Source organism: Rhipicephalus sanguineus, chromosome 6 (assembly GCF_013339695.2).
Source record: "Rhipicephalus sanguineus isolate Rsan-2018 chromosome 6, BIME_Rsan_1.4, whole genome shotgun sequence".
NCBI lineage: Eukaryota > Metazoa > Arthropoda > Arachnida > Ixodida > Ixodidae > Rhipicephalus > Rhipicephalus sanguineus.
This window is the reverse complement of record NC_051181.1, coordinates 120183351-120209855: the sequence shown is the minus strand read 5'-3', so window position 1 is coordinate 120209855 and position 26505 is coordinate 120183351. Positions and strand designations below refer to the sequence as shown.

General features: G+C 42.6%; 1 protein-coding gene and 1 long non-coding RNA gene across 2 annotated transcripts in view; one reads left to right on the top strand and one right to left on the bottom strand.

Annotated features, from left to right (window-relative positions):
* Positions 1–1230: 1230 nt before the first annotated feature.
* LOC125759021 (uncharacterized) lies at positions 1231–2496 on the top strand. Its single transcript, XR_007416577.1, has 3 exons — positions 1231–1413; positions 2186–2303; positions 2398–2496. It is a non-coding gene; the product is annotated as an uncharacterized LOC125759021 (long non-coding RNA).
* A 6175-nt stretch (positions 2497–8671) lies between these two features.
* Positions 8672–26505, bottom strand: part of LOC119396277 (ataxin-10) — a 31303-nt gene continuing 13469 nt past the window's right edge. The window contains exons 2-11 of the mRNA XM_037663421.2: positions 26293–26457; positions 25347–25426; positions 23272–23383; positions 18071–18241; positions 16373–16447; positions 14210–14372; positions 10959–11067; positions 10080–10273; positions 9151–9214; positions 8672–8837 (exon numbers count right to left, since the gene is read on the bottom strand). Of these exons, the coding sequence (XP_037519349.1) occupies positions 8695–8837; positions 9151–9214; positions 10080–10273; positions 10959–11067; positions 14210–14372; positions 16373–16447; positions 18071–18241; positions 23272–23383; positions 25347–25426; positions 26293–26457 (1276 nt within the window). The 3' untranslated portion in view covers positions 8672–8694. The remainder of the gene's footprint in view (positions 8838–9150; positions 9215–10079; positions 10274–10958; positions 11068–14209; positions 14373–16372; positions 16448–18070; positions 18242–23271; positions 23384–25346; positions 25427–26292; positions 26458–26505) is intronic.

Sequence of the window (26505 nt, the reverse complement as noted above, 5' to 3'; positions counted from 1 at the left end):
TTTCTAGTGGCAGATGAGAACGCATCAAGACAGGCTAAAAGAGGTGAACAACATGATGGAATGCATTTATTTATCTTGTGAACATTTCAGTGTTTGTATAAATATGAAGTTCCATTTTGCCTTATTTTATGTGAACTCGAAGAGTTGATAATTAAGAAGTTCTGCTGCCCAGAAGCATTCAACATTCCTTACTGCGAATGTGAAGTCTTACCTCATAAATGTGATGTTTTGCTATATTATTCCAGTTGTAGCAGTTAAAATTTTGTGCATTATGTGAATTTGTAAATATTTTTTTCTTGTTATGTACTTGTACTTTGCTAAAGATTTATAGATTTTTGAATAAATGTTCATTTTAAGCATGGCCCTCTCCTGAGCTCTTCCAAGTGAACATGTCGCTCGTTGTGTACTTTGAAAGGTAAGGCAGCCAATCCTTGCCAGAACTTAATTTATGAGAATTGCATGCACTCACGGCTAAAAGGCGTTCTCGCCCTGTTATAATATTTTGAAGGAACAGCCCTAGTGTACAGAACCAGCTTGGCTAACACCAGTGGCGTAGCCAGAAACCTTTTCCGGGGTGGGTAGGGGTGTTCAAGCACCCTTGTCCGTGCCAGGAGTGGGGGCACCTCCTTGAATGATGTGCGTTCCGGGCAGGCAGATGTGGTCGAGCGTCATTTTGTGCTCCGTATCCCAGGGCAGAAAAAAAATTCGGGGGGGGGGGGGTGCCAGGGCCCCGTGTGCCACCCCCTGCTACGCCCCTGGTCCGTGCGTGTATATATACTCATGCGAAATTGAAAGTTACGGCAGGGCTCAAACCACCCTGGTTTCACCGTTGTCTAACACACGGGGAAGAAGGCGACCGTATGTTTTTTTTTACCTCGCATGATGTCGACGTGAAAGTGTATTTAGTGGAAGATGAACTGTACGACATGCGCGCTGCTATTGATCTTGCAAATTTCTGGCAGATAGCTGAATTACAGAGCGTGCGAAGTCCGCTATTTCGCAGCGGAGGCGACCGGTCGCGCGTCTTTCGCATCTCCGTGCCGACAGCAGCGCCGCCGCAGCATCCTGAAGGTCCGCTCTCTCCACGGCGCGCCGTTTCGCACACCTCCCCATCTAGCCACCATAACGCGGCCGAAATACTCTCCCGTCGGTTATTTCATTCAAATTGTACCGCGGTCGTTTTCTTTGATCGGCGTTACGCAGCTCCGTTTGAAATCAGTTTTGATATAGCAATGCGAGTTTGTGCGCCAAATTTTACATGCTGCTGCCACAAAGCGAACGTGTCTAAAGCCTGTGAATCACGTCAGCTGCGGCGCTTCACCGGCTGCCAGCGTGAAAATTCAATGCCAGCAAGGAGCTTGGAGACTACCTACGAAAACGGAATAACCATGCACCATGTGGGTGTGCGCACCGGTGAGTGAAAATGCACTGCTTTGCATTTGAACATAGCTTTTTTTTTGCATGCGCTACGGTTTTTGTCATTTCAAAAGGTTTTACGACTCGTCCAGCTGATCGGATGCACCGCTTGTGGATTACAATGACATTTTCTAAGATTATTTACTTCGTTCTCACTTTTGCAAAAAATATCTTTACTGCTAAACTTTGTAACACAGATCACTGCATAAGTTTTACCTATTTCTGCACAAATTAGTCTTCTGAGATAAATGCTCATAAGTCCAATGCATGGTAGAGCCAAGTGAACTTATAGTACAGGGGCGTAGCCAAGGGGGGGGGGGGGTTGGGGGGGTTCAAACCCCCCCGAAATTTTTCAGTTTTGCTTGCGTATATAGGCACGCACACATACAAACGCACGCACGAACATACATAAAGTATGGTTGAACCCCCCCCCCCCCCCGAAAAAAATTTCTGGCTACGCGCCTGTTATAGTATGTATATGCATTTATACATTTTCGTAAGTTTACAATCATACATATTACATTTGCACATACCATGTAGTTTATAGAGTTGGGAAATTAACTAACTTAGTATCCTCTAATTGAGGCTTGGTCAGACACGGTCCACTGAAGGTCACCACTAAAACAAATTCACAACAAAGCAATGTTATGTGCACACTATTTTTCTCATGCAGTGCTCTCATATACATTCTTCTCATACATGAATCACAAGTCCACTCACGCTTCTACCACAGTAATCATTATTTTTTCCTCTTCCAACCCAACCACAGCCTCCAAGAAACTGCTCATATCAGCACCCGCTCGGATGCTTTATCTCTGAACCTACCTCAAGTCAGCAGAGGATGTTCCACTACAGAAAGTAAATTCGTCGTCCCAAATCCTCACAAGGTATGGTTGTGGACACTTTACTTATTGAACCAATTTTTTTTCTTTCATCATTTCTTTCTTGCTTTTTCTCATGACTCAATTTTTTTCTTCTCAGGAAACTGGACAAAAGAGAGATCATTGGTTTCCAAGCTACCCACACCAAGTCGTAAGAAGCTCAAGAGTCGCCTATCCACCACCAAAGTTTACCAGGCGGACAAATGCAAGCCTTATACTGAAAAGCAGTGATAGTGTACTGCATGTTGAAGCAGTACGAAATTGGGTCCACAAATTATTGCTTCTTGCTTCATGAATTACTCAGTTTAGAGGAAATGTGCTGGCTTCAAATTTCTTGGATAGTGCATGTGATGGGGTGCACATACTGTACTTTAATCTACGTGTGAAACTTTGCATAGAGTATCACATGTAACTTGGTAGAAAGTGGGCCAGTAGTAGTGTACTACATTTAGCAGCACTTGTTCTTCCCAGTGAATATAGTTTGCTGCAATTGTGGAGGCTGTTGGAAAGCAGGGAAAGCTACAGTAGTGCTGAAACAAAGAGTTATGTACGTGTACCGATTGCTTGTAGGGAGGGACATTGTGAAGGTTCTAAAATAGAAAACTGTGTGCAAACACTCGTGCCTTCATTAAACAAGGCATTTCGTGTAGTGGTCACCTGGAGAATAGTTTCCGGGTCGCTACTCTGGAATAAATAACGTTTGATGATGGGAGTAGGAGAATAGAAGAATGTGCATAAGGACATTTTGGGCAGTGTTCTATGAAACAGGCTGTTGAATTTGTAAAGCATTTGAAAATTTAGTCTTTAGTTTTATTCAATGAACTTCGCCAATACATTAATGGGATGATATGTAAACAGACGCATCCAGAAAAGAGGGTACAGCACCGTTGCATTTGTGCAAGCAATTTGTTTTGTATGTGAAGTGGAACCAGAGACAAGTAGCAAATAATATTTGTTCTAGATAACAGACCTGACACATGACACGGAGTTTTTAAAAGTATGTTTATTTTTAACAGAAAAATAAATGAGTGCACTCAATAGATACAATCAGAGTTCAATAGAGTTGGCCAGTGTTTGTGCATGTTGAAGATTTGAATGTGTAATAACTGCTATTTCTTTGATATTGGCGTGAGCTATATATCCAAAAAAGGCTAGTTTTGTGTTCATGCTTGTGATGCGCTGCAGGTAGACACGGACCAGAAAAAACGAGAACAGCACAAGGTGTTGCGCATCACCCTGTGTTGTTCTCGTTTTTTCTGGTCCGTGTCTACCTGCAACGCATCACAAGCATGAAGACATGCCATCTAGCCCCTATTGCCGCCTTATTAGTTTTGTGTGGCACCCGTGTTAAGAGTGAGGCAGACAGTTAGGAGGTAGTGAAGAATGAAAATGTAAATTTAGCTTCTGCAATCGTCCATCGTTTAAGCAGTGTCTTTCACGACTATGCACCATTGGCACCAGAAAAAATGGACTAATTTATTTTTCAGTGCGAAACATAGCAATTAAACAAATAAGCTAATTATACACATTTGACAGAAATTATTACTCACTGCCCATTTTTCCAACATTGCTACTATTACTTCCAGCACTTCCTAGCTGTCTAGTATACTACTGTTCCAAATGTCTCTATTGTGCGCGCACACATCATGTGCAGTCTATTGTCGGTGCTGTCCACTGGTACATCATTCTTTTTTATTTATAAATGAGTGCTTTCAGGAACACGCGCAGGCATCCGCTATCAGATACGTCAGTTGATAAACAGTGGGCGAGCAAGGGTAGCTCACTTCTCGAAACTTGTCTTCCATGACAACCTTTACAGGAATGTTCACTTGCTGAAATGTTGGATTCAGGCTAAGGCTTTCCTTATTCGCCAACAGTTACTCAACTGAAGTGTTTGTCACTGCAACCTCTTTTGAAACATGAACCAAGTTTCCTTTTCAACATGATACCGTAAATGGTGTTTTCCCAGAACACACGAGCTTAGCTGAACTGAAAGTTGAGCTAAATGGTCGGAATTCATCGTAAAAAGATCGGCGCGCAGGCACGAACACAAGGATATTGAGCACAATAACGACAACACGTTATGTACAGGAATAGCTAGCACAACAGTGTGGTTTCACTTTTTTTTTTCAGCGCCGAGTGGGTCTCGCCAATGTGTTGTCAAAATAGTACGTCGGGCTGAGGCTAATCTTACTGGCACTGCATCTTTTGCGAGCTTTGATGCTGTTTGTTTATTACCGCTCAAATCGTCAAACGCGCATGTGTAAGTGAGAAAGAGGACGGGCAGCACTGTACGCAAGTACTGTGCAAGGGTCACCCGTCGTAAATAGTATCGTCTGACGCTTCGTTCTGCGTACTGTAAGAGGTATGCTGAACGAGCCAAGAGACATAGAGTTGCTCAGTTTCAGCTGGCAATTTTATTAAGCAGATGGATATTTCTATTTCTTGTATGTATTGTTCAACTCTGTAACTGACAGTGCTGCTTGTTTACATGTATACTGCTACATTCACGATTGCCAATAAACAATGTAAGCTTACTTGCTTGGCGTGTTTTTTGCCAGTTGAGGCCTTTCGGTCACCTGGCGACGTAACGGAAATATTAGCAGTAACGATAGGCTGCCGCGCGCGCGAATACAACCCCCGGACAGGAGTGAATAAACGCCCAGGACCAGCGGGCGAGCACCGCGACCACCCGCACCCGCCAGCAATGCGGCAGCCATATTGCCTCAACGCAATGATGATGATAGTTTTCGCAGCGCCATCCCTTGGTCGGATACTTTAGTTCACAACGCCACCGCTACCCTTATTTCCGTTGCACTGTCAAAGGTACAGTTTCCCTTCTGTAAATGGTAGTATAAGTATTCTGTGAGACAACCCACATATAGTACACGCACTTCCACTCACGATTCATTCATGCGTATGCAACCATAGACAAAGCTGAACACAACGCGTGTGCATGTCTGTACGAAACGACGAAGGTTATATAATGACTAAATTGCGACCCACACTGGTGGTGCCGGGTTACGCGACATTTTTGTTTGACTCTTTACATTTCATGATTAACTAAAGGTTCAATAGCTACAACCATATCGTAGCTATCGCTTGGGCGCTCCGATTTGTTAATCTAAAGCTCATAATAGCGAGGTTGTAATTACGGAGTTGTTTAAATTCATTTGAGTGCCAGCACCTCTCGCAAATGGCGCTCTCTCGACAGGACGCCAAAGACAACGGCCAATGTTAGGCGCACAGACGTCCCTTACCTCGCCGCACTGTTGACGAGTTCACCGAGAAGCGAAGCATGGCAAGCAAAAGAGAAGGCGATGCGAGTGCCAACGCGTTCCACAATTAAACGCTAAGCGCGTCCTCCAAGTTTTCATTGATTGCATTCATTGGCGTTTCTCGCTCACAGACAACGCCGTCGACACCGACACCGCACTTTCTGCGGCATGAGCTCTCTAACGCTATCGCGTTGAAATCCGGCCCTCTTAATTAGGGCTTGTGAAATGTTCTGTGCAAGGTGTAGTCAATGTTCATTATGAAACTAATGCAAAGGAGACGGCAACGTACACAACATACACAGAAAGAAGCACACATGCCAAGAAGCAGCCCTGCGTGTTTTTTTTTGTTTTTTTTTTCATTTTTGAGTAGGAATGTGCGGCCATTTAGGAAAGTTGTTTTTCAAGCAGACAAAAGTTTCGCATACGTTTCATTATAGTTAGCCTCGTTACTATACACTAATGATACGTAATGAAGCATACACATTGTACTGCGGTGAAACATTTGTGCCACGCAGTGATTCACATAAAAAGCGGAAAGGAGTCCCTGTCATTGGCTTAAGACGTACGAACTTATACTCAAATGCGCGTGCGCTGTTTAAAGGGACACTAAAGAGAAACAATGAATTGGTTTAGATTGATAAAGTGTGCTCGGAGAACTCTTGTGTAGTTTATTTCACCACCATAGGTTTATTATTAGAGGACAAAACCAAGTTCAAAGTTTCATTTTTAAATTTCGCGCCGAACTTTGTAATTCATGACATAAAAGACTTCAAAGAGCATTTAACATATTTTGGCGCCACTGGCTCGACGAAATTTCCAAAAACTCGTTATGTCAAGTCTCTGGCCTCCTCAGAGGTCAATGTACTTCGATTTAACCGATTAGGAACTACGTTGGCCCAAGCAGGCGCCGTCAAAAATATGTGACGTCACGGCAAATGGTGCGGGAATTCCAAGGTGGCATCGCCACCTGTATTTCCTTTTCGCGCGTTTTCTCGCTTATTAAGTGTCTTCGCACAGAAAGTGTGGTGCTTTTGGTATCGTGGAAGACTACTTTACTAATGCGAGAAAAATCGTCTTGCTCTTTAGTGTCCCTTTAAGCTCCTAGACAGCGCACGTGCACCTAACTTATACTTATGACTTAAATTGCAGGACTTCAGAACTCTTTCTGAACTGGCTGCACTGATGTTAGCTCTTGTTCCTCCCACCTTATTTTATTTATTTATTTAGTACATACTGCAGTCCGTAGACCAAGCAGGAGGGGCAAAAAAATGGAGCATAGCGAAAAAAGCGAACAAGTTATACAGCAAGTTACAATACACAATGTACTACTGAAAAACAAGTAATACTAACTAGGATGCTTAGTTATACATGCATCTTACTTGTGAGAAGTTAATAGAGCGCCAGTATGCTATCATTACTTATATACATCCACGTCACTCACAGAACTCAAGGGCATTCAGTTCGTTCCTTTGCAAGTGTCAGAGACGGTCTGTACGCGATTGCATATTTACCATGTACTAGAGCACGTGATAGTGGCCCTTTTCACTTCTCAATATGTTTCTCCGCACAGCATACATGCTTCACAGCAATGCACGGTGTATGTTTAACCGCAAGACAACACTGCATTGCAGCAAAGCCGACCATAAAAAAAAAAAAAAAAAAAAAAAAGATCAGTATACAAGGTACGTAAGATCTCTGCTGAAACTATGGACTGACTTATGCGTAGTGTATGCTTCTAAGCACTAAATGGCATACTTCCTGTCACCCTTTCTTTGTACTTCAAGTACTTCTATCCGAAGTAATAAGAATTGTACTTGACAAAACTGTCTTTTGGGGTCTTCAACCACTTCTCTACTTCTCTGCGTTGAAATATACTCAATTAACGGAAACGTGACAGGGAAACTGATGTAGAATACCCCAAACACACTTTTATGTCCGAGTGCAATTTCAACCCGCGACTAATGTGTTCACTAAAGGATTGACGTAAAATCTACCCAAACTTAAGTCGATATGATGTACACTAAAGAAAGTGTAAACGAAAGTATGAAGGTTAGTGAGCCCTAAATTGACGAGTTTTGTTTTGTGGGTATAATACAGCATAGCGTACGCTTTCGACAATGCCCACAACCTATTCAAGGTCTGTAGCAACACAACTATAGAATGGCAAAGTATAAGAGATTAAAAAGGAAGCATCAATGAACATGTTCCTGCTTTTTCTCTAGTGTATCAAAACTATCAATGTTTGCTACTCTGTCAATGCCATTCACCAGCACCTGAGATTGTCCGACAATAATTGACAAACTCAATATTGTAATTCATTAACTTGGTAACCTTTCAACCAATAAGAATGAGGGAAAAAATGTACTGCTTTAGTTTAGCAAGCCTTCACTCAAACCATGTCTTCAAGAAGGGTGAACTTGTCAGCTAGTTGGTTGAACATAGAAACAGCGTAAAAGACAAGGACAGTAAAGGCACACACACGTGTGCCGCTATGTGTGGTTGTGTGCATGCCTTTACTGTCCTTGTCTTTCGCACTGTTTCCCCTTCGACATATCTTCAAGCCACTACGTTCAGACACCCTACCCTAAATGACTAATAAGAAATTATTCTAAAACCCTCTGACTATTAGTTTTCTATACTATGTAAATTTTTTAGAGTAGATGAAGGCAAAAGTTCAGTTTTAATAATCTTGCGCCATAAATCTATGACCGGACGTTAGTATGAAGTCACAAATTTCGAAGTATTTTTCAGTGTTTGGACTCCGTAAAAGTTACCGGCACTTGTCGTATTCAGCTATTGGCTCCTTTAAAACATGATGTAATCACTTCTCACTAACAAATAATTAGTAAGCTAGGCCGATGCATACACCCTTAATAGTACTCGTGATGTCATAATGAACTAGAGCGGGAAATTCACAGTGGGGTTTCAGGTGATGTAGCATCGCCTGAATGGGAAGTTTTTTACTGGCCGTCAGCGTTCTATGTAAGGCCAGCTTGAATAGTGTGTTATAAAACAATTGTACTTTTCAAAATTTTCAGCAGTACCTATTTGCGCAGGCACCCGGTACTATAACAATTAAGGGTGCATGCGTGGAAGTGGGTGCTATCTAACAGGTACTTTTATTCTATCTCGATCCCCATTTCTTTTATCAGCGGAGAATCGGTAACAACACCCTGCTGAACAAGGCTTCCCACAACGGCCTGATTCTCGACGTTTCCTTCCAGGAGATTCCTGATTGCCAAGATGACATGCTGTATTATGACTGACGGCAAGAGTGTCAAGGACAGGAACACAGGTCAGTATTGGTGTTAGAGTTAAAATGACTCAAATGAAACACACATTTTCACAATGGAGGTCATGCACAGTCAAAAAACTCACAAATTTCTTTCAGATCTTCTGCACAAGGAATGGAAATTTAGTGACAGGCTTGCATACAATACAGGTTTTTGCAAACACTCGCGTCCATGTCAAGATTGCGACCAAGATGCTACCAAGTGAAGCAAGCGCTTGCTACGTCTCATGCAACAGTCGTAAACACTCGACAACATCCAGTGAAATACTCTGAGAAAGGATACAAGGATTTTTGGCATCCAGATTGCAGACATCCAGTATGACGGGTATTCCATCCAAGTTCCTTATCTGCAGTGGAGGGATAAGATTACATGATATGGAAATTGGAGCAATTAAGGCTAGCAACATTTAAAGGGGTCCTGCAACACTTTTCCAAGTAACCATTGAATGGCTTCCTTAAAGGAGTTCATTGCCTCACGAATTGACCACCTCGAAAATTTTTAGAGTCCGTCAAGTATGAATGGAGTTACAGAGATTCGTCGCACGCTGTAATTGCTTTCTCTCTCCTCTCGTCCCGACAAACGCGCTGGAAACTAAGCCGGGAGGAATGGCACGGGGGAAAGAAGTTACGTCACACACGTGTTATGACCTTGAGCACTTTTTATTTTTTTTTCTTTGATTACGCGGCTTACCTTCAATGTGATCAAGAGCGCGCGCGAGGGCACGTGGCGGCCTCCAGTGGCGGCCGCAGTAACTATGCAGCCCACGATGCTCAAATCAGCCAATGGCCGTGAATCTTGGTATATGGCACGGTCATTTGGTATATGGCATCATTTGTAGAAAGAAGAGAGAACGATTTCCAGCTGACTTTAAAAATTAATTGTAAATTCCAGGCCATGTGCTGCGCTATAATGTTTGGCTTATGTGTTCTCAGGAGCCTCGACTACCAATCGGCAGCATTTTCTGACTGTGCTGAAAAAGTGTTGCAGGGCCCCTTAAAGACTTATCAAGCAGATTTACTTCATAATGAAAAAAATAAATAGGGGTAAGGAGAACTCAGAAAAGGAAAGGCTATGATAACAACGGAAATAAAAATATAATCTAATATGACAGTGACTAAGAAACTTTCAATTCAAGCAATAAATTCAAAACATAGTTACCAGATTACGTAACTAAACAAAGATAGCTTTGCTTGCTCAGATTAATGAATTACCATGTCTTGATGTTTCCTGTTCTGATGACACATGTTGCCAATGAGTTGAACTAAATCCCGCTTGAAGCCGAAGCTGTGGTGATCAGTCAACTCTGAGGTTCCCCTGTCAACACCAGTGAAGTCATCAAGGTGTTGTGCGGGTGTAAATGCATTATCGCTTGATTTGCCAAGAAGATGAACTGTCTTCAAGACCTCTGAAAGCACAAGAAGAGAGTCGATCTGTGTCTAGAATTCTTAAATGTAATATATATAAAGCTGAGTTGACAATCAATTAAATGCAATGGCGAATGTCTGTTCTCTATCGTACATTTTGCACTGCACGATACCATGGACAGTGTCACAGTTAACATAAAAAAACTGTCGCACAAATGTCCCAAGTCTGTGCAAAAACTCAATATATCAAGATCTGCCAACACAGAAGCACAAGGCAAGTATTAAAACTAGTAAGTAATGCAGAAGATGGTCATCACAGGTAAAGATGCAAGGGTAGTGAAGATGCCCATCACTCAGTGGATATTACATTTTGAAGTGAAGGAAAGTGGCTGTAACATGTTGGGAATATATTGCCCATTAGCTTTGCAGCAAAGGCACATTAGATGCTGTACAAAGGAACCTACATAGATGATTTTCAAGCATTCAGGCCATGGGGTCCAATTTCTGAAATGCTATCAAATATGCCTAGTCAAAAGGAAAAATTGTTCTGTAGAGTTATATGAAGACGAGACGGCCTTTATGACAAATTTAGACTTCTCATATGAAGTCTGTCACTTGCAAAAGGCCGATACAAATGTAATAAAGTGAGCACTGGCGTAGTAATGCACATTAATGAAGAATCAACATGACACCAAGACTGCCCAGGGTGCCATTACGTCAACATACCCAATGCAGTTGCAAGGAGCTCTGAACCATCAGCGAATGAACTCTTCAGCTCCTCATGTGCAGAGGCCAAACATAAGACCTTCAACAGCTTACAAATCTCTGAAATTTCCTGCAAGAGAAAAATGATGAGCACAAGGTCACTAACAATTAAAGCTAATACTTTATAGAAATGCATACCTCAGTATAAACACTGCCTATTTTGCCACACTTTTATGTCATTAGGTTTCATGCAAACAGCTTCACACAGTCATAGTAGAGAAACACAGCAATGAACTCGCATGACACTGCAACAGTTTCAAGATCAAGTTCCCCTTCTTGGCTGCAGATAACGCCAAAGCACAATATCAATAATGTTTAGCATGCATTTAGCCTTGCATTTGGCACCACAACTGGTGACATAGGAGGCTAAATTAAAAAGCTTATCAAGAATATGCTGAGTATGCATAAAATAAAAGTTTCAGTTGAGCATGTACAAAATCTTTCTTGATCACCACTGACAATGAGGACATACCAATATAACTGGTCCACTGTCTGCATATGAAAAGGGTACATATTCAGGAAAATGACAGTCATGATTACAGCTGCAACGATGCTGCAAATGAGGCCTGCTATTCTTGCATGCCTGTATGAAATTTAGTCAAATAACAGGGACTAGCATCCCAAAGCAACTCATGAACCTTTAGAGCTGCTGTAACGAGTAGTTATGGATTAAGTTTGACCACCGGGGTCAAAATTGAATACATGAAATATGTGAGCATCTTTGCACTTAAGTGACTGGGAATTGAACCTGCGACCTCGGGCTCAACAGCAGAACACCAGAATTACCGAACCATCAAGGCACGTTCCCCTCAAGCTCATTATAACGAAGTTTTCTTTTCCTAGGCATCCACGATTTCACATTCGTTGGTTGACTAATGCTTCTTCTCCTCTAGATGCTGTTTTCTCGAAATAACATAACTTCAGGCATGTTGGCATTGCATTTCAGCACTTAGCGCACAACACAAGACAAGGAGAGAGTGAAAACCAACAGAAAGGTGTTAACTTCGAACAGATTAATTTTCGGAGCGTCACATTCATACATATGGTGATGAGTGAAAGCCTGCGCAAAGGCATATGCCTTTTCAAATTGACATGCCCAGCTGCACTGTGGGTAAACTGAAACGATTACCTCAACCTAATTATGTTGGCTTCCCTGCTTCTTGCCATCAGGCGTAGAATGTCAAAAGCACCACATTTTTTTCGCGATAAATCGCACAATATACACAGAAAATTCGAAAAACTCTGAGTCGGAGTGTGAATAAACATGAATTTTGGTGCGCAAGTTCACTTCACGGCACTACTTCACGGTAATACAAGGAAGGCGGCTTCACAACAATATGTGGGAATTTCTTTTAATTTTTATTTTTGCATGGCTTTCAGTTAGGGGTGCGGGTTTATGAAGGGGAGGGTTATACGCAAGAAAGTACAGTATTCTAAACTAAGAACAACAAGATTTTATGTACAAGTATTCGCAGGCCGTTATGTACTGGTACATATATAGGATCTGACATAATTTTGCAGAGTCGGTCCACAGCACCATTTTTATATTCAGAACACTTGTAAGAACTTGGGAGCTTAGATTTAACATCTTGAATGCTCTCCTCCAAACCACTCCATGAGGAATCGTGACATGCCAGTGGACTGATCAGGTAACTGGTATCTGGCGCACACAATGTTACTTCTCTCTCTCAAAACTACTTGGATCATCACCGCCAGAAAAAGAATATGAAGAGAAAAGATGGCTACCTGAAGTGTTGCCACTTGCACCATGGTGTTCACGTAACCATCGAAGATGGATTAGTGTACTGATGCAAAATGTAACCCGCACCACACCATTCTCTGAAAACACACACAGGCAAACTGGCGACGAGCACAGGACAAATGCGCTGTGCAGGGGTGCTTCAATGCAACCGGTGTCTGAGTGGTGCATCACGACCCACCCGGTGCTTTGTGACGCATAAGTGCTTGGTGAAGAAGGCACCACCCCATTCCGGTAAAGTTGCTTCCCACATTAGGTGACAGCGAGACACACAGGGTGGCAATTGAATCTGTTGCCTCAGCTTCGATGCCTTTAACCGACTTGCTGCCTCACAGTACCATCCCTCGTAGGTCAGTTAAGACTGTCATTGAGCTGGAATCTCACTGGATATATTGATGAATATATCGATATATAATAAATGTCATGTGCATGCCAATACAGGTACAGCAAATTGCCCATGTAAGCACTAGATGCTAACCTACAAAATTCTGCCAGCAAGCGCACCTGTTCTGCACATTCAAAACTAAATCATGAAAAAATATGTAAATAAAAATCACAGACGTTAATAAGTTATATTAAATGGCTTCTTTGATTCTTGTACTTTACACTACCTCTGTCTCGTGAAACAGAGTAGTGTCACACTAGTGTCATGCTATAGTGTCACATTCATTAAAGAATGATACACTGTTTTATCAACATCTTACGGAATGCATTCACATGAACTGCTGTTTGCATTCTGGGATAGCTTGTGAGCAACGTAGTGGATAAACATGGTCATTGCATCAGATTATACACTGCACAGGAAGAAAGTCAAGACTGTTGTATATATGTATTAAAGCTAGCTGTGCAGCCCTTAATTAACTGTTAGACGAAAGCTTTCCTTCGTACAGATTTCAACAAGGCCACAGGAATTTATTCAGTATCATATTTAAAATATGTAGAGTATACGACATGATGGCCGCTAAAATGATGTACAACGCAGAAGTTATGGTACCGCCCAATAAGTGCGCTTTCTTTGCTCCCGACATAGACATTTTTTTCTTTTTTCTTTCTTAGAGGTTGCAACGGGCTGCCATCACATTTCATGCAGTTTTTAAGAAGTTGAAATGGCAGGAGGTGGGAGTTTCTCACCAATGTGAATTCTTTTGAAATGATCTAAACACAAGAAGATGTCAATACAGTCTTTTCACAAGTAACATCTAAAATCTGAATGTTTGAAATGATAAGACTCATAGAAATAACAGCTTCTCACAAATAATAACAAAATGACACGCCAATGGCATTAGCCGATGCTCTTGATTGTGTCTTATTTTTTTGAAGGAATATCTGCAATAAGGTGTGGTACCACGATGAACGCTGATGTCATGACGGTGACATGATGGACAGGACATATGCAGTGCCTGTCGGGCTGCAGAGTAGCATTAATTGTTTTATAAATACATATAATGATTACCGGGTCACCAGCAGCAGCTGCTTCCAAGCATTTTGTCATGGTCCATACTCTCTCCAGCATCTGACTTTGGGCATGTTCTAAGAAAGGTAAGGAGATTGGAAGCGGTGAGTCTTCCCCTCGTGTCTTTGTAAGGTTGTCAGCAGCGATGTCCAACAGTACACACCTGAAAGCATTAACAATGGGCAGCACTGAAACATAATGTAAATGCCTCTCGGCTTAGTCAGATTTAGACCATTGTTGCATTACTTTCACCAGCCAGTTTGCACAGGAGAGTATAGTGATGGGCGAATAGTAAATTATAGGTATGAAGAGAATTTGAAGCGAACAGTAATATGGTCGAATAATTTCGAACAGGATAGTTTGTATAGCATACATCACACATTACAAAGAAAAACGAGCATTTCTATGATGGCCCAACTTACTTGCACATACCTTTAAGAACTAGGCTTGTGGGAATGTTGCTTTTTTTGGTTCGAAGCAAAGTGGAAGCAACACTAAATTGTAGCAGGATTTTAACAAGATAGAGTGCAAGCTAGGAACGGTAAAATACATTGTTTTAAAATTTCCTATACTTAGCACTAAGCTCGTATAACACGCTTTTAAACTTAAGAAAAAATAGTAATCGTGGCGCAGATAAAATGTACATTTGACCTTGAAGTGTTGCTTCGCGGGAGCGCATATGTCCCCTGGATAGGTGGTTTCACGGCATAGTAGCGTCACGATGCAGTGAAACCACCGTTTCAGGAGGTTACATGCGGTAAAATACTATATATTTATTCGTTCGTTTCTAATAGTTCGGAATTTCAGAAATCTTAAATTCGTTTCGAAGCGAATTCGAATATTCGAAGCACCCAAATATTCGCCCATGCCTAGTAAATTGGTATTCAAGGAAAAACAAAAATTAGCGAGTCTTCATTGATGAAGTAACTTGGAACGGCCAAGCATAACACCGAATTCTGATAGTGTGCCCTAAATCAGCCACAATATCAAGCGTTGCACGCTTCGCTGCATCACGAGACATAGACACGGTTTTGAGATAGTGGTGTCTGTGTCTGCGGCAAAATGAAAGATGCGCGCATCAGACATCCCAACATGCACATCCCAACATGCACATCCCAACATGCACATAAAAAATTCCTTTGAGGATGTTCTATTAACCCTACGTAAGTAATGCAATGGCTACAGTGCTCGGCTCCTTTGCCAGAAGCCATAGGTTCGATTCCTGTTGAATATTTCACCTTCAAACTTTTTTCATTAGCTTGGTTATCTTGTACATATTTTAGGATTATCTTGTTGTCAGTTCATTTCATCATTTTCCTTTGTTTTTACATTAGGTGCCACCGCTGTTATGGATGGACAACTCGTATGCTTGTCTCAGGTTTTTCACTCCCGATGTGGGTTTAATGATCTGATGTCAAAAATTACCCAAGAAATGGCTGGGAAGGAGTCCACGGTTGACTCTTACATCCATCAATTCCGTGCAGTGATAAAGTAAGAGAGGTTATGAGGGGTGAATATGGGCACAGAGCATGTGGATAAACACAGCTGCTTGTTAGACATTGCTATCACAGCCACGATTTAAGGCTTGAGCCGCACTTGTTAACACAAGCAACAAGGCTATGGGAACAATCAAGCAAGGCATGAAAATCAGGAAATGTGCTCCCCTTCCTTTTAGTGGCAACAATGGGAAGCATAGGGAAGGTTATCTGTCGTTTTGATTGCAGTGTAAAAATGATGGTATAAAGCAGAATGAAATTGGATGAAAAAAGCCACTTGGCGCTGTTGCGGACCAAATCCCACGACCTCTATATTAGACAGACATTCAGCGACTGACCTTGGCAATAGCATGGATGTTAGTTTGTGAGAGTGAATGCTGAAGAAATGAACAGCACATAAATGCAATCGTTACAAAACATGGGGGCTCTGTGCAGTACCTATAAAACAAACCCATTTGATGTCTTTCCCTGTCCCTGCAGAGGCAGCAAGTTTTGTAAAGAAAGGCACACTCCGTTCAATCGCTACACATGGAAGGCACAAACCGAAATTGTTAGAATGTTTCATTAAATGCAGAATTGCCCAAAGAAAACACTTCATCCTCCTTACTAAGTTTTAAGCAACTTTCTTGAGTATGTTGTTTCAGAGCATGGCAGCTTGTCAACATACCTGCAACGAGCAGACAACTTTTGGAAGACAGTCACCAAGTCATCGTGCTGAAGTAGCCGCTCCAGAATGAAAAGGCTGGAACAATACAGAAGGTATGTACAATCAACTCACAAGTGTTTTAGGTCATATCAATAAAACATTCGCGATAATTAAAGCAAATAATATTCCTGCTGCAATTCTAGCATATGTTAAAGTACAGTTGACTGGAATTTCTTGGTTTTTCAGGGCACGGAAAAGAAATGCACGAGATGAAAAACTCGGTCCCACAAATTGTTTAGAGGACCAATACTGTATCGTATTTCGTCGCATTTTACCTGCCGAAAATATGCAGGAAATTCGGAGATTAACCCGGAGTACAAATAATATCCTAAAATCAGTGCCCAAGCTGGCTTCACAGCACTGCTTCACGGTGATGCAAGGAAGGCGGTTTCACAGCGATACACCCGGGATATATTTTTTAAATCTTTATTTTTCAGCGGTTTGTAGTTGGGGGTGTGGGTTATATCATGGGGCAGCTTATGCTCAAGAAAATACGGTATGCATTCAAAGGCATTCACAAAATTTAAGCCTTTACTGCAATCTTTAGCATGTGCTCATCATTAAAGGGCCCCTCACCAGGTTTGACAATTTCGAGCTAACGAGCGCAATGCATACACTGGGCGTTCACGATCACGTCTGCCAAAATTTGCAACGCGACGCGCCGCGGAAATGGGTCAAATTTCAAGGTGAACGCTGCTCGCCCTTCCTCTTGCGGGCGCGTGCTTTAGAGAATGAGGGGATGACGTACATGAGAAAATGGCCCTACGTAGATGGTAGTGCTGTGACGTCGCTCCTCTACGTAGACGACTGTGCTCTGATGTCGCCAAGAGTAGCACGTGACGCTGCGATAATTATTTGGCACGACGTGTGTAGTTTGTGTAATTTGTTACTTGAATAAATTAATAAAACTTGAGAGAAATAATGAGACACACAAAAGGAATGTGTGCGTCTTTTTCATCTTTTTTCGTGAATTGAATCGAGATGCGGGGCTAATGTGCCTCCCTTTCCCATGCGTTCGGGTCCCCGCGGTTAGCGCATCGAGCAGACGCCAGCCTTGGAAACGAAAGTAATGTTCTGGCGCGTTCGAGCACTCATTATGCTCATTTATTCTACCATGTCCAAGTAAACGTTAATGCGGCACTGGCTCATGATACCGCCACTCTCGTGCCCGTACAATTGTCTCAACTTTCATGCCCGTCCCGCAGAAACAGGCAGTACACCACAGAGAACGCCGACAAAACGCCCACGGCCGCTACATAAAAAAAAAGGTAGCGGCCGTGCAACGCCGCTCGCGTGCTCGGGCACGTCATGCGCACGTGACCATGCACGCGCTTGACGTGTTCATGCGTATGTGTCAAGTGAAGAGGGCAGGGAAGGGATTTGGCTTGCTATGGCTACACGGGGCGAGTGGCAAGGGTTTGAAACTAAGCTCCTCGCATCATGGCTTCGCGCCGCTACAAATTATTTTTTTTCTCAGCTCATAATGAACCGATTTGAAAAATTCTTGCGGCATACTGCTCCTCATTCGGCACACAGCAACTTGCAGCGTCTAACTAAAATTTGCTATGTGGCCTCGTGAGGGGCCCTTTAAAGCCATGTAAACAATGTTCGTTGAGTAAACGAAGAGTTTTGCTGATTTCGTTTTGGTAATGAACCCACCTCCATTCAGACTCTGTGTTGGCTAGCATGTCTGCAAGGCTCTCTATCATGCCCACAGAACCAGCTGATGATAAGAGACTATCCACGTGCGCTGGTGAAAGGCAGTTGTACAGAACCATGCTACTGTATTGCCGCACCTTGATGTCAGGGCTGCTAAGGAGGGCGGTACACCTGCAGTAAAAGATTTCAATGCATGAGAACTGAAACACGGCTGTTCAAAAACTATTTTTTGTAGTGTTGAGTCCATGAAAGTGGTGTAATATGGCAGATCGACTGGGACAGGAAGTCAGCAATTTGTTATACATAGCAAACAGATGGTACTGGTATTCCAGCTGATATTAAAGGGAACAACCAAAGATAGGCAGGCTGTGTATTGTGCGAAGCAGATAGCCGGTGCTTTGTTGGAGTTACAGAACTGGTGCCGAGGGTGAAGTCAAGTGTGTCAGTCCAGTGTGGCAAAAGATTAGGCGATTGTTCAAATCTGAGCTGTTAGTGTTTTCACAAGCATTCCAGGGACAGCTTAAAGGGTCCCTGAGACACTTTTATAAGTAATCATAGAATGACTTCATTAAGGAAGTTTATTGCCTCACGAATCGACTGCTGCAAAAATTTTTAGAATCCATCAAGCACGAGCGGAGTTGCAGGGATTTGTTGCTTTTTCTCTCCTTTCTTACCAATGAACGCACTGAAAGCTACGCAGAGGGGCAATGACAACGGGGCACAAAGCTAGGTCCATTCTTCAGCACGCGTCATGACCTTGAGCACTTTTTTTTCCGAACACACAGCTTACTTTCAGTGTGATCGTGAGTGCGTCGGTGTAATTCTATAGCGTGTGTAATTCTAGCACTATAGAGTGCAGCGCGGGCTCATCGCGACATCCTGCGGAGGCCGCAGTAAACTATGCTGCTCACAATGCTCAAATGAGCCAATGGATGAGGACTTTGTGTTTATGACATGGCCATTTTGGAATAAGGCATCATTTATCGAGAGAAGAGTGAGCGATTCCTAGCTTACTTCGAAAATTATTGGTGAATTCCAGGACGCGTGCCGAGCTGTAAGTTTGACCCACATGTTCTCAGGAGCCTACACTACCGATAGGCGGTATTTTCTGACCGTGCTCAAAACGTTTTGTGGGGCCCCTTGAAGGATTCCATTAGGAGCAGCAGCAAACTGTGGCACACAGTAAGAAAAAAAGCTTGCACCTTCTCGGGCTTGTATTGTTCCCATACAAAAAATTATCAGCGAGCATATTTTGCACACCTTCCTTTTCCTTAAAGGGGTACTGACACCTTTTTTTCGAAGGCGAGTTTACTCTGCCATACCTATCTGCTGTATGCAGAGACGGCTCTGAGCAAGTGTGAAACTCAGCAAATGCTGATAAGACATTTTAATTTGATATTAAAGTCAATTTTTCCATGGCACCCCTACTGACATCGACACTAGCTTGACGTCAGGCTACAGTACAAATTCTGGTGACTCCACGCAGCAGTCTGGCTTGTTGTGATGATGTTAGGTACCGAAACTTCCAAGATGGCCGCTTGTACGTCATCAAAACTTCCAAAATGGGCGCTTGTGCGTGGAAACGTCACTATATATTGTGGGAGCACGTGTCGAGAAGCTCATACCGTGTTGTGACGTAAGGGTACGGTAGGAACCAAAACTAGCTTTTAAAAACATACTGTAAATACTTTTTTAGGGCAAACTCACGCTTAGCACTACCGTTTCTAGGGTCTTGAGGGCTTGACCTTTCATTTGACGCAGAAAAACGACAACTGAAAATATTCGTGTCAGTACCCCTTTAATGCAGCTTGCCCTGCATACTTAGGTCATGAATGGCAATGCAAAGGTAGTGGCTTCAGTCTCCACTGATGACAAGTTGTCGTTTTACCCACTTGCATTTGCCTTTGTGTAAAAACTACCAATAGCCCACCTTATGCTTTTCTTCACCTTATTATTTATTGGTTTCATTAGGCTGTGTCTAATTATGAAATGGGCCACCTCAATCCATTCCCCTTCCTTCGTTCATGCATGCCATCAATATGACGTAGCATTACTATTGGCACTGAACCTAATGCATGCTAGTATTTGTATAAGTAGCAAGCAATGGATGTAATCAATGCCTGTAATTTGACTGTTGTATCTCTTTCATATTCATCTAAGTGGGCTCGCGTTGAAGAATATTCCTAAAAACAGTTTCCTGATCTTCCAAATTTCAGAGGTCGGCTTAGATTCAAATAAAGTAGTAGCAGCCATGTTGGAGTCATACTGGTACTGGTTGGAATAGCATAGGATCTTCAGTCTAAATGATTATGAGCCTGTACGTGTTGAGACTAATGAGAAGTATCACAGTACTGAAATATTTGGTAGTCAGTGAACAAAATCATTAAGAACAGTACAATCTCCTTAACCCAAGTCTCAGTAGGCGAGAAAAACGTGTTCCAATTAAGAAACATTCCATTAATTCCTTTAACTGAGAAATGTGTGAAGGTGCAGCACTATCCGTCATACCTTTGTTAGATAGATTAAACATAAAGATGCAAATGCATCAGTTAGTCTGTCCTGTCAAATGGGGCCCATTTTTCAGCTACTAGATGTGCTAGGCTTCACCAGTTCCAGATTCAAGGTAGCGCAGGTGACATCTTAAAAAAAAAAATGAAGCGTAGCTCTTATGGCTCTAGTAAGTGGCCAAATAACATGCAGTTGTGAATGCAGTTTTTGTTGCTGTTTATTAGTGATGGCTTTCTGGATAGAGGTCTAGTGTCACAAGAATGTACATATTTCAGATTGTTCCCCTCATGGGACTTGTGTAGGGTGACCAGCATAAAACATGGCTTGAAGGAGCAGGACATGCTCAGCCTTAATCAAGCCCTCATAATAAATAGAATTACTTACGGCACCCCATACCTAGGTCTCAAGAACAGCGAGAGGGACAAACCGAACGCTCTAATCTGGAAAAGATACAAGCTTGCACTAGGACTTCCACCTACGACATCCACAGAGAAGGTACTCAGGCTCAGCATTCATAATACATGGGAGGAACTAGCAGAGGCCCACAAGACAAGTCAAACGAAGAGTCACGCTTACAAGTACAGGCAGACACACGCTGCACAGATTAGGCTGCTCAACCCCGGACGAGCCCAGCAGCAAAAAATGAGTCCCCCGATCCCTAAGGGAGAGGATCATGGTGACCAACATTCCGAGAAACATGGACCCGAAGCACAACAAAGAAACAAGGCAAGCGAGAGTTAAAGGTCTACGTAAGGCCTACGACTGGCCACGGACGGGAAAAATCCACCACACCGATGCGGCAAAAAACAACAATAGAGTAGCTCCCGCTGTCAGCGTGATCAATGGCCATGGAGAACAGATAGCGGCCGCATCAGTATAAACTACAGGCATTGACTCTGTAGAGGAAACGGCAAGAGCCCTAGCAGTCACCATGGGCAACCGAATTAAAGATTACATCACCATAATCACGGATTCCAAAACAGCGTGCAGGAATTATCAACTGGGTTGAATTTCCATACAAGTAATGGATATCCCAAAAAAAAAGCAGGAAATACTTTGTGCATCGTCTGGGAATCTGGACACGAATTTTTGGCGGGTAACTTAGCGGCCCATGCCGCTGCCTGAGATGACATTTTATGGGCTATCCCACCAGGTTCACGAGCCCTGGACGACCCACATGAAAGCATTCCGAGAAAATATACAGAGATTCTTAGCCACTATAAGCTGGGAAGAAGAACTCACCTACTTCCACACCCCAAGCTCACAAGAGAAGAGACGGTGCTCTTCCTGAAACTTTAGACCGGCACATTTCCTCAAGGTAACCTTTTGCATGCTACGTATCCTGCAAACTACTGAAATGACTGCAAATTCTGCTCTGCAATGAATACACTCTACCATATGGTATGGGAGTGTGGACGCGCAACCCAGCAATACTACCTATCACTGGACCAAACGTCGAGTGGTGGGAGGCCCAGCTGACAAGCTCAAGCCTTGAAGGCCAGCGACGTCTGGTGAACAGGACCAAGCTGTCCGCTCAGGCCGACAGCATCCTGGACTAGAGATGCCGCCCACCTTGAATGACTCTGCAGTTGGCTCATTCTACTGAATAAAGTTTATTCCTCCTCCTTCTCTTATGGGAAAAGAATCTTTGGGAGCTTGCATACATGGCTCTGTATAGAGTGAGTTGCGAAAGTTTTGCTTCCAATTGACGAAAGTTATCTTACGTTACCCAAATGCATAAGCAACCAATGAAGAGACTGTTCTTCCATTTAAGCAATATTCAATAACTGAAGTTCTACTGTAATATATATTATAAAGTATTTTGCATATCTAGGGATGGGCGAATATTCGGGCGTTTCGAATATTCGAACGGATATTAATGTATTTGAATTCGCTTCGATACGAATTTAGATTATTCGAAATTTCGAAGTATTCGAATTGAACGAATATGTGTATATGACCACACATAACTCCCTGTAAAGGTGGTTTCACTGCAGCGTTCGGTTGCTGTGCCGTGAAACCACCCGTCCAGGGAAAATCTGCACTGCCGCGAAGCCACACTTCAAGGTTAAATGTACATTTTTTTTAAAGGTTAAAAGCGTGTTATGTGGGCTCATATGTGCTAAGTCTAGTAATTTTTAAATTGTAACGTATTGTACCATTTATAACTTGCACCCTACTGCTATTCAAATTTTTATACTATTCAAGGGTTTCTTCCATTTCATTTCAAACCAAAAAAGTGACATTCACTCATACCTAGTTCCAATTATTAAAAATATTGTGCAAGGGTCATGACAAAAATGCTCATTTTTCTTAATAACATGTGGTGAGTACTATGCAAACTATTCAATTCGAAATTATTCGACCAAATCAATATTCGCTTCGGATTCACATCGAACCTCAAATTTACTATTCGCCCATCCCTATGCATAACCCTTATGCTGGCTTATGTCATAGTGGCTAGCAGAAGCTGTTTACATGCTGTGCTTCCTAGGCCAACGGGTTATGAGAAATGCTGCTTTAAACTAACGTATGCACTACAGTGCCGGTCACTGACAGGCTGGTTACGGACAGGTGCCTCAGAAACTTCTCCCGTGGTGAAAACGTTAACATTTTCTCGCCAACCATGCATTTTTATTGACTAATGTGAATGCGCAAGCAAATCTAAAACCTAGGTGCACAGCCATACTTACATTTGGCATTCCTGTGCTGTCAGCAGTTCCCATACAAGGTTCTCGCAGGCCTGGTGGCTACACACAAGGTTTCCCAGGCTCTGCAAACTACACCGAAGCCCAACTATGCACTCTGAAAGAAAAACAAGCAAATGCAAGAACAGTAAAAGTTATCTGAGTGCTGACAATTAAGTGAGCCAATTAGCCTTGAGAAACGAATGATGAAAATTTCTTCATAATTATCTTGGAACCTTGGTCAGTAACTTTAGCGAACCATTTTCCTAGCCCTATTTGGTTAGACAGGCACAACAAACATGGATATGTAGCTGACAGCTGCTGACTGCAACACCCTAGCTGACGTAACTTTTTATATGCTTTGCTTTGCATTGCTGAGTTACCTTGAAGTCAGTAGGTAATCGGGTGAGTCGGAACATCTGCATATTTACTTACAGCACAAATGAAACAACAATGACACCAAAGAACGACGTAACACGAGCATGCAGTGACGAAACATGAGCGGTTACATACACCATGAAAAACTGTTTCTTGACGTATGTAATCGTTAATCCTCTACTTTACCTGTTCCTTTATTTCTGCAAGGTGGTTGATGAAAAGGGCAGTGCGCTGGTGTACACATGCGTGAGTTTTTCAGTTTATATGGATGGCACAGGTCTATGACGACTGCAGTACCTCCATGTGCACAGCCAAAGTGATGTCTTCATGTTTCATTCAAGCAAAAAGCCTGAACACCCAGTGATAACTTTATGCCTAAAGATGTAAAGTATAATGCTGCATAACAGTTCACTGGGTAGATTTCTCATTTCAGGCTACGGCGTGGCTCTTTAGAATGGGAAGTGGAGTTCAAAGGTATTTTTCATTCAGTAATGATGCAATGATCACACACAAAGAATTTCTGTTTTTTATATAGGGCCCCTGACGCCAAAATCGAAACCTCGAGATCTTTGTGTTGTTTGATTGTCCTCTATACGTGGGCACTTCTGGTTGATTATTAGTGGTAAACGTTGCCTCTAAGGCATTTTAATTTGTTTTGAAAGCAAGTGTAAGAGCTCATCTGAGCTGACAGCACCTCACGACATCACCACTAGTAGGACATAGATGAAGGCCCCGTGTGACGTTCCACAAGAAAAGCAAGTATTGTTGACGTCGAAGAACATTCGCGGAGCGCACACAAAACCACGACTGGCACCCGATGAGGGCTATTGTTCCTTGCTCCTCTCGCTCTGTTGTCGGGCTACTGTCAAGGTGGCTTTGGCTGCTTACGCCACAAAAGCTTTTTTTTTCCTGAGGGGACATGCTCTTAACAGGCTTAACTCATACCAAAGCACCCACACCGTTTTATTTTTAGCCGTGCATGGGGCCCTGATTTGAAAACTGCACTGTCAGCATCACCAAAGCTTGGGCATACGTTGCCTCAGGCACTCCCCCGCTGTGGGATGCTAGTTTCTTATGATTTTAGGCGGGCATTTCAAAATGACGCTATAACTGGTCACAATTAATGATGCTAGCATTAATTATACAATACATTAGAGCATTTATGATTCAATTTCAGCATTGCCAGACACAAGACTATAAATTACAGTAAAAAAAGTTACAAACAAAAATTTCACTGTGGTTCTTTGAGGCAGATGGCAACAACGTGAGTAAACTGTTGAAAAATACTGCCGCATGTGTTTGGCTCCAATTTGTGGAAATATTTTTGTTCGCTCACCACTTTAATTTAAATTTTAAGGAGGACAAAAGCCAACGTACACTGCTCACGTATTGAAACACAACATCAAAACTTTAAGTATAACGATTGGCACGCGTGATTGCTTGAGATAACTGCGTCATGTTGCTATGAATCTGGCTGGTAAAGGTAATATCGGCTCTGATGTCAAGCGTTCGAGTCAAAATTACACCAATATGACACAAACTGAAGACAGTAGAAATGAAAGTATGTGCATTACTTAGCCCTAAATTGCCACGTTTCAATCTATGAGCACTGGACATGAAAATGAACATGAAGTTTGACGAAATGCACAAGAGTTGTTGCTTTCACCAGCAGAGCCATCGAAGTAAGCAAGAAGACCACAAACCGGCATGGGAAGAATCCTTGATGTGAAGCTCACAGAGGCCCGTCACCAGAGCCTTTACACTTTGCATCAGCACTTCATTCCTGAAATAAATGGCACAGTATATCACAAGGTGGCAGTCTGGAATGCAGTTAGAAATGCTGTAACTATCCCGTTTAAACTACAGCAGGCTTCCTTGATGCCTGTGATGCTCATAGCCCCAGATTCGCTATGTGCAAGCAGCCTAAAACCCTGGAAAATTGCATAAAGATCCAGGAAAGAAAACGGAGCTGGAATGTGCTACATAAATTTACTTTGAACAAGCATAACTAATGTCAAATCCCAGTTATGTTTCAAGGAAAGAATGGGAAGCTTTGTTCACGAAGACGAGGTGGGTAGTACAGGTCTAGGTAGTCCGTTGAGCGGAATTCTCCACTAAGCTAAACAGGTTTGCAGCCCAATTTCCATTAGATTCAGCGTGCTTGCATCCAGATTAAATTCTGAAAAGGTAAACAGGTCTTCATGGCACCTTCGCGGTTGTCCCACGAGAAATTAGCTCACAAAGAAAAAAACATATCAAGCTGAATTCGGGCAGACGCACTGACCTTACCACAAACACTAAGTCAATGACAGTGACAACTCCATTATGATAGCAGTGTCATGTCAAGAAACACAAGAAACATACAGGTGATGCAATTATAGTAAGCACAGCAAGTAGCAGTAACCACTAGTGGACACATGGTTAATGTGGGTGAATTTCGGAAAGGAAAACCAGTGGTACACAGTCTTTGTCTCAAAGACAATTCATGCACACTTTCATAACAAACAAGCTTCCTCCACGAAGGAACATTGATTCCCAGGTTATTGCGAAGAGAATTACAGTCGTCCCCATAGTCATCGACAACGATCAACTACCGCTACATCTACAGGAGAAACTGAGCTACGTAAAAGGAACACATGAGGAAAGTACCTGGTTGCGGCAGTGGCGTTTTCGGGGGAGCCGGCAAAAGCATTTCGCAAGAAGCGAAAAAGGTCAGCCACTGCGTCCCATTCTACAGCCTCGTCCCAAGTGGAAGAGAGTGCCTGGGCAACGGCTTCCACAGAGCTCCATGTTTCACTGGGCACAGGCTGCCCGCTGCAAATGCACAAGTGCCACACAACAGCTGCCCTTACCCACTCAAGA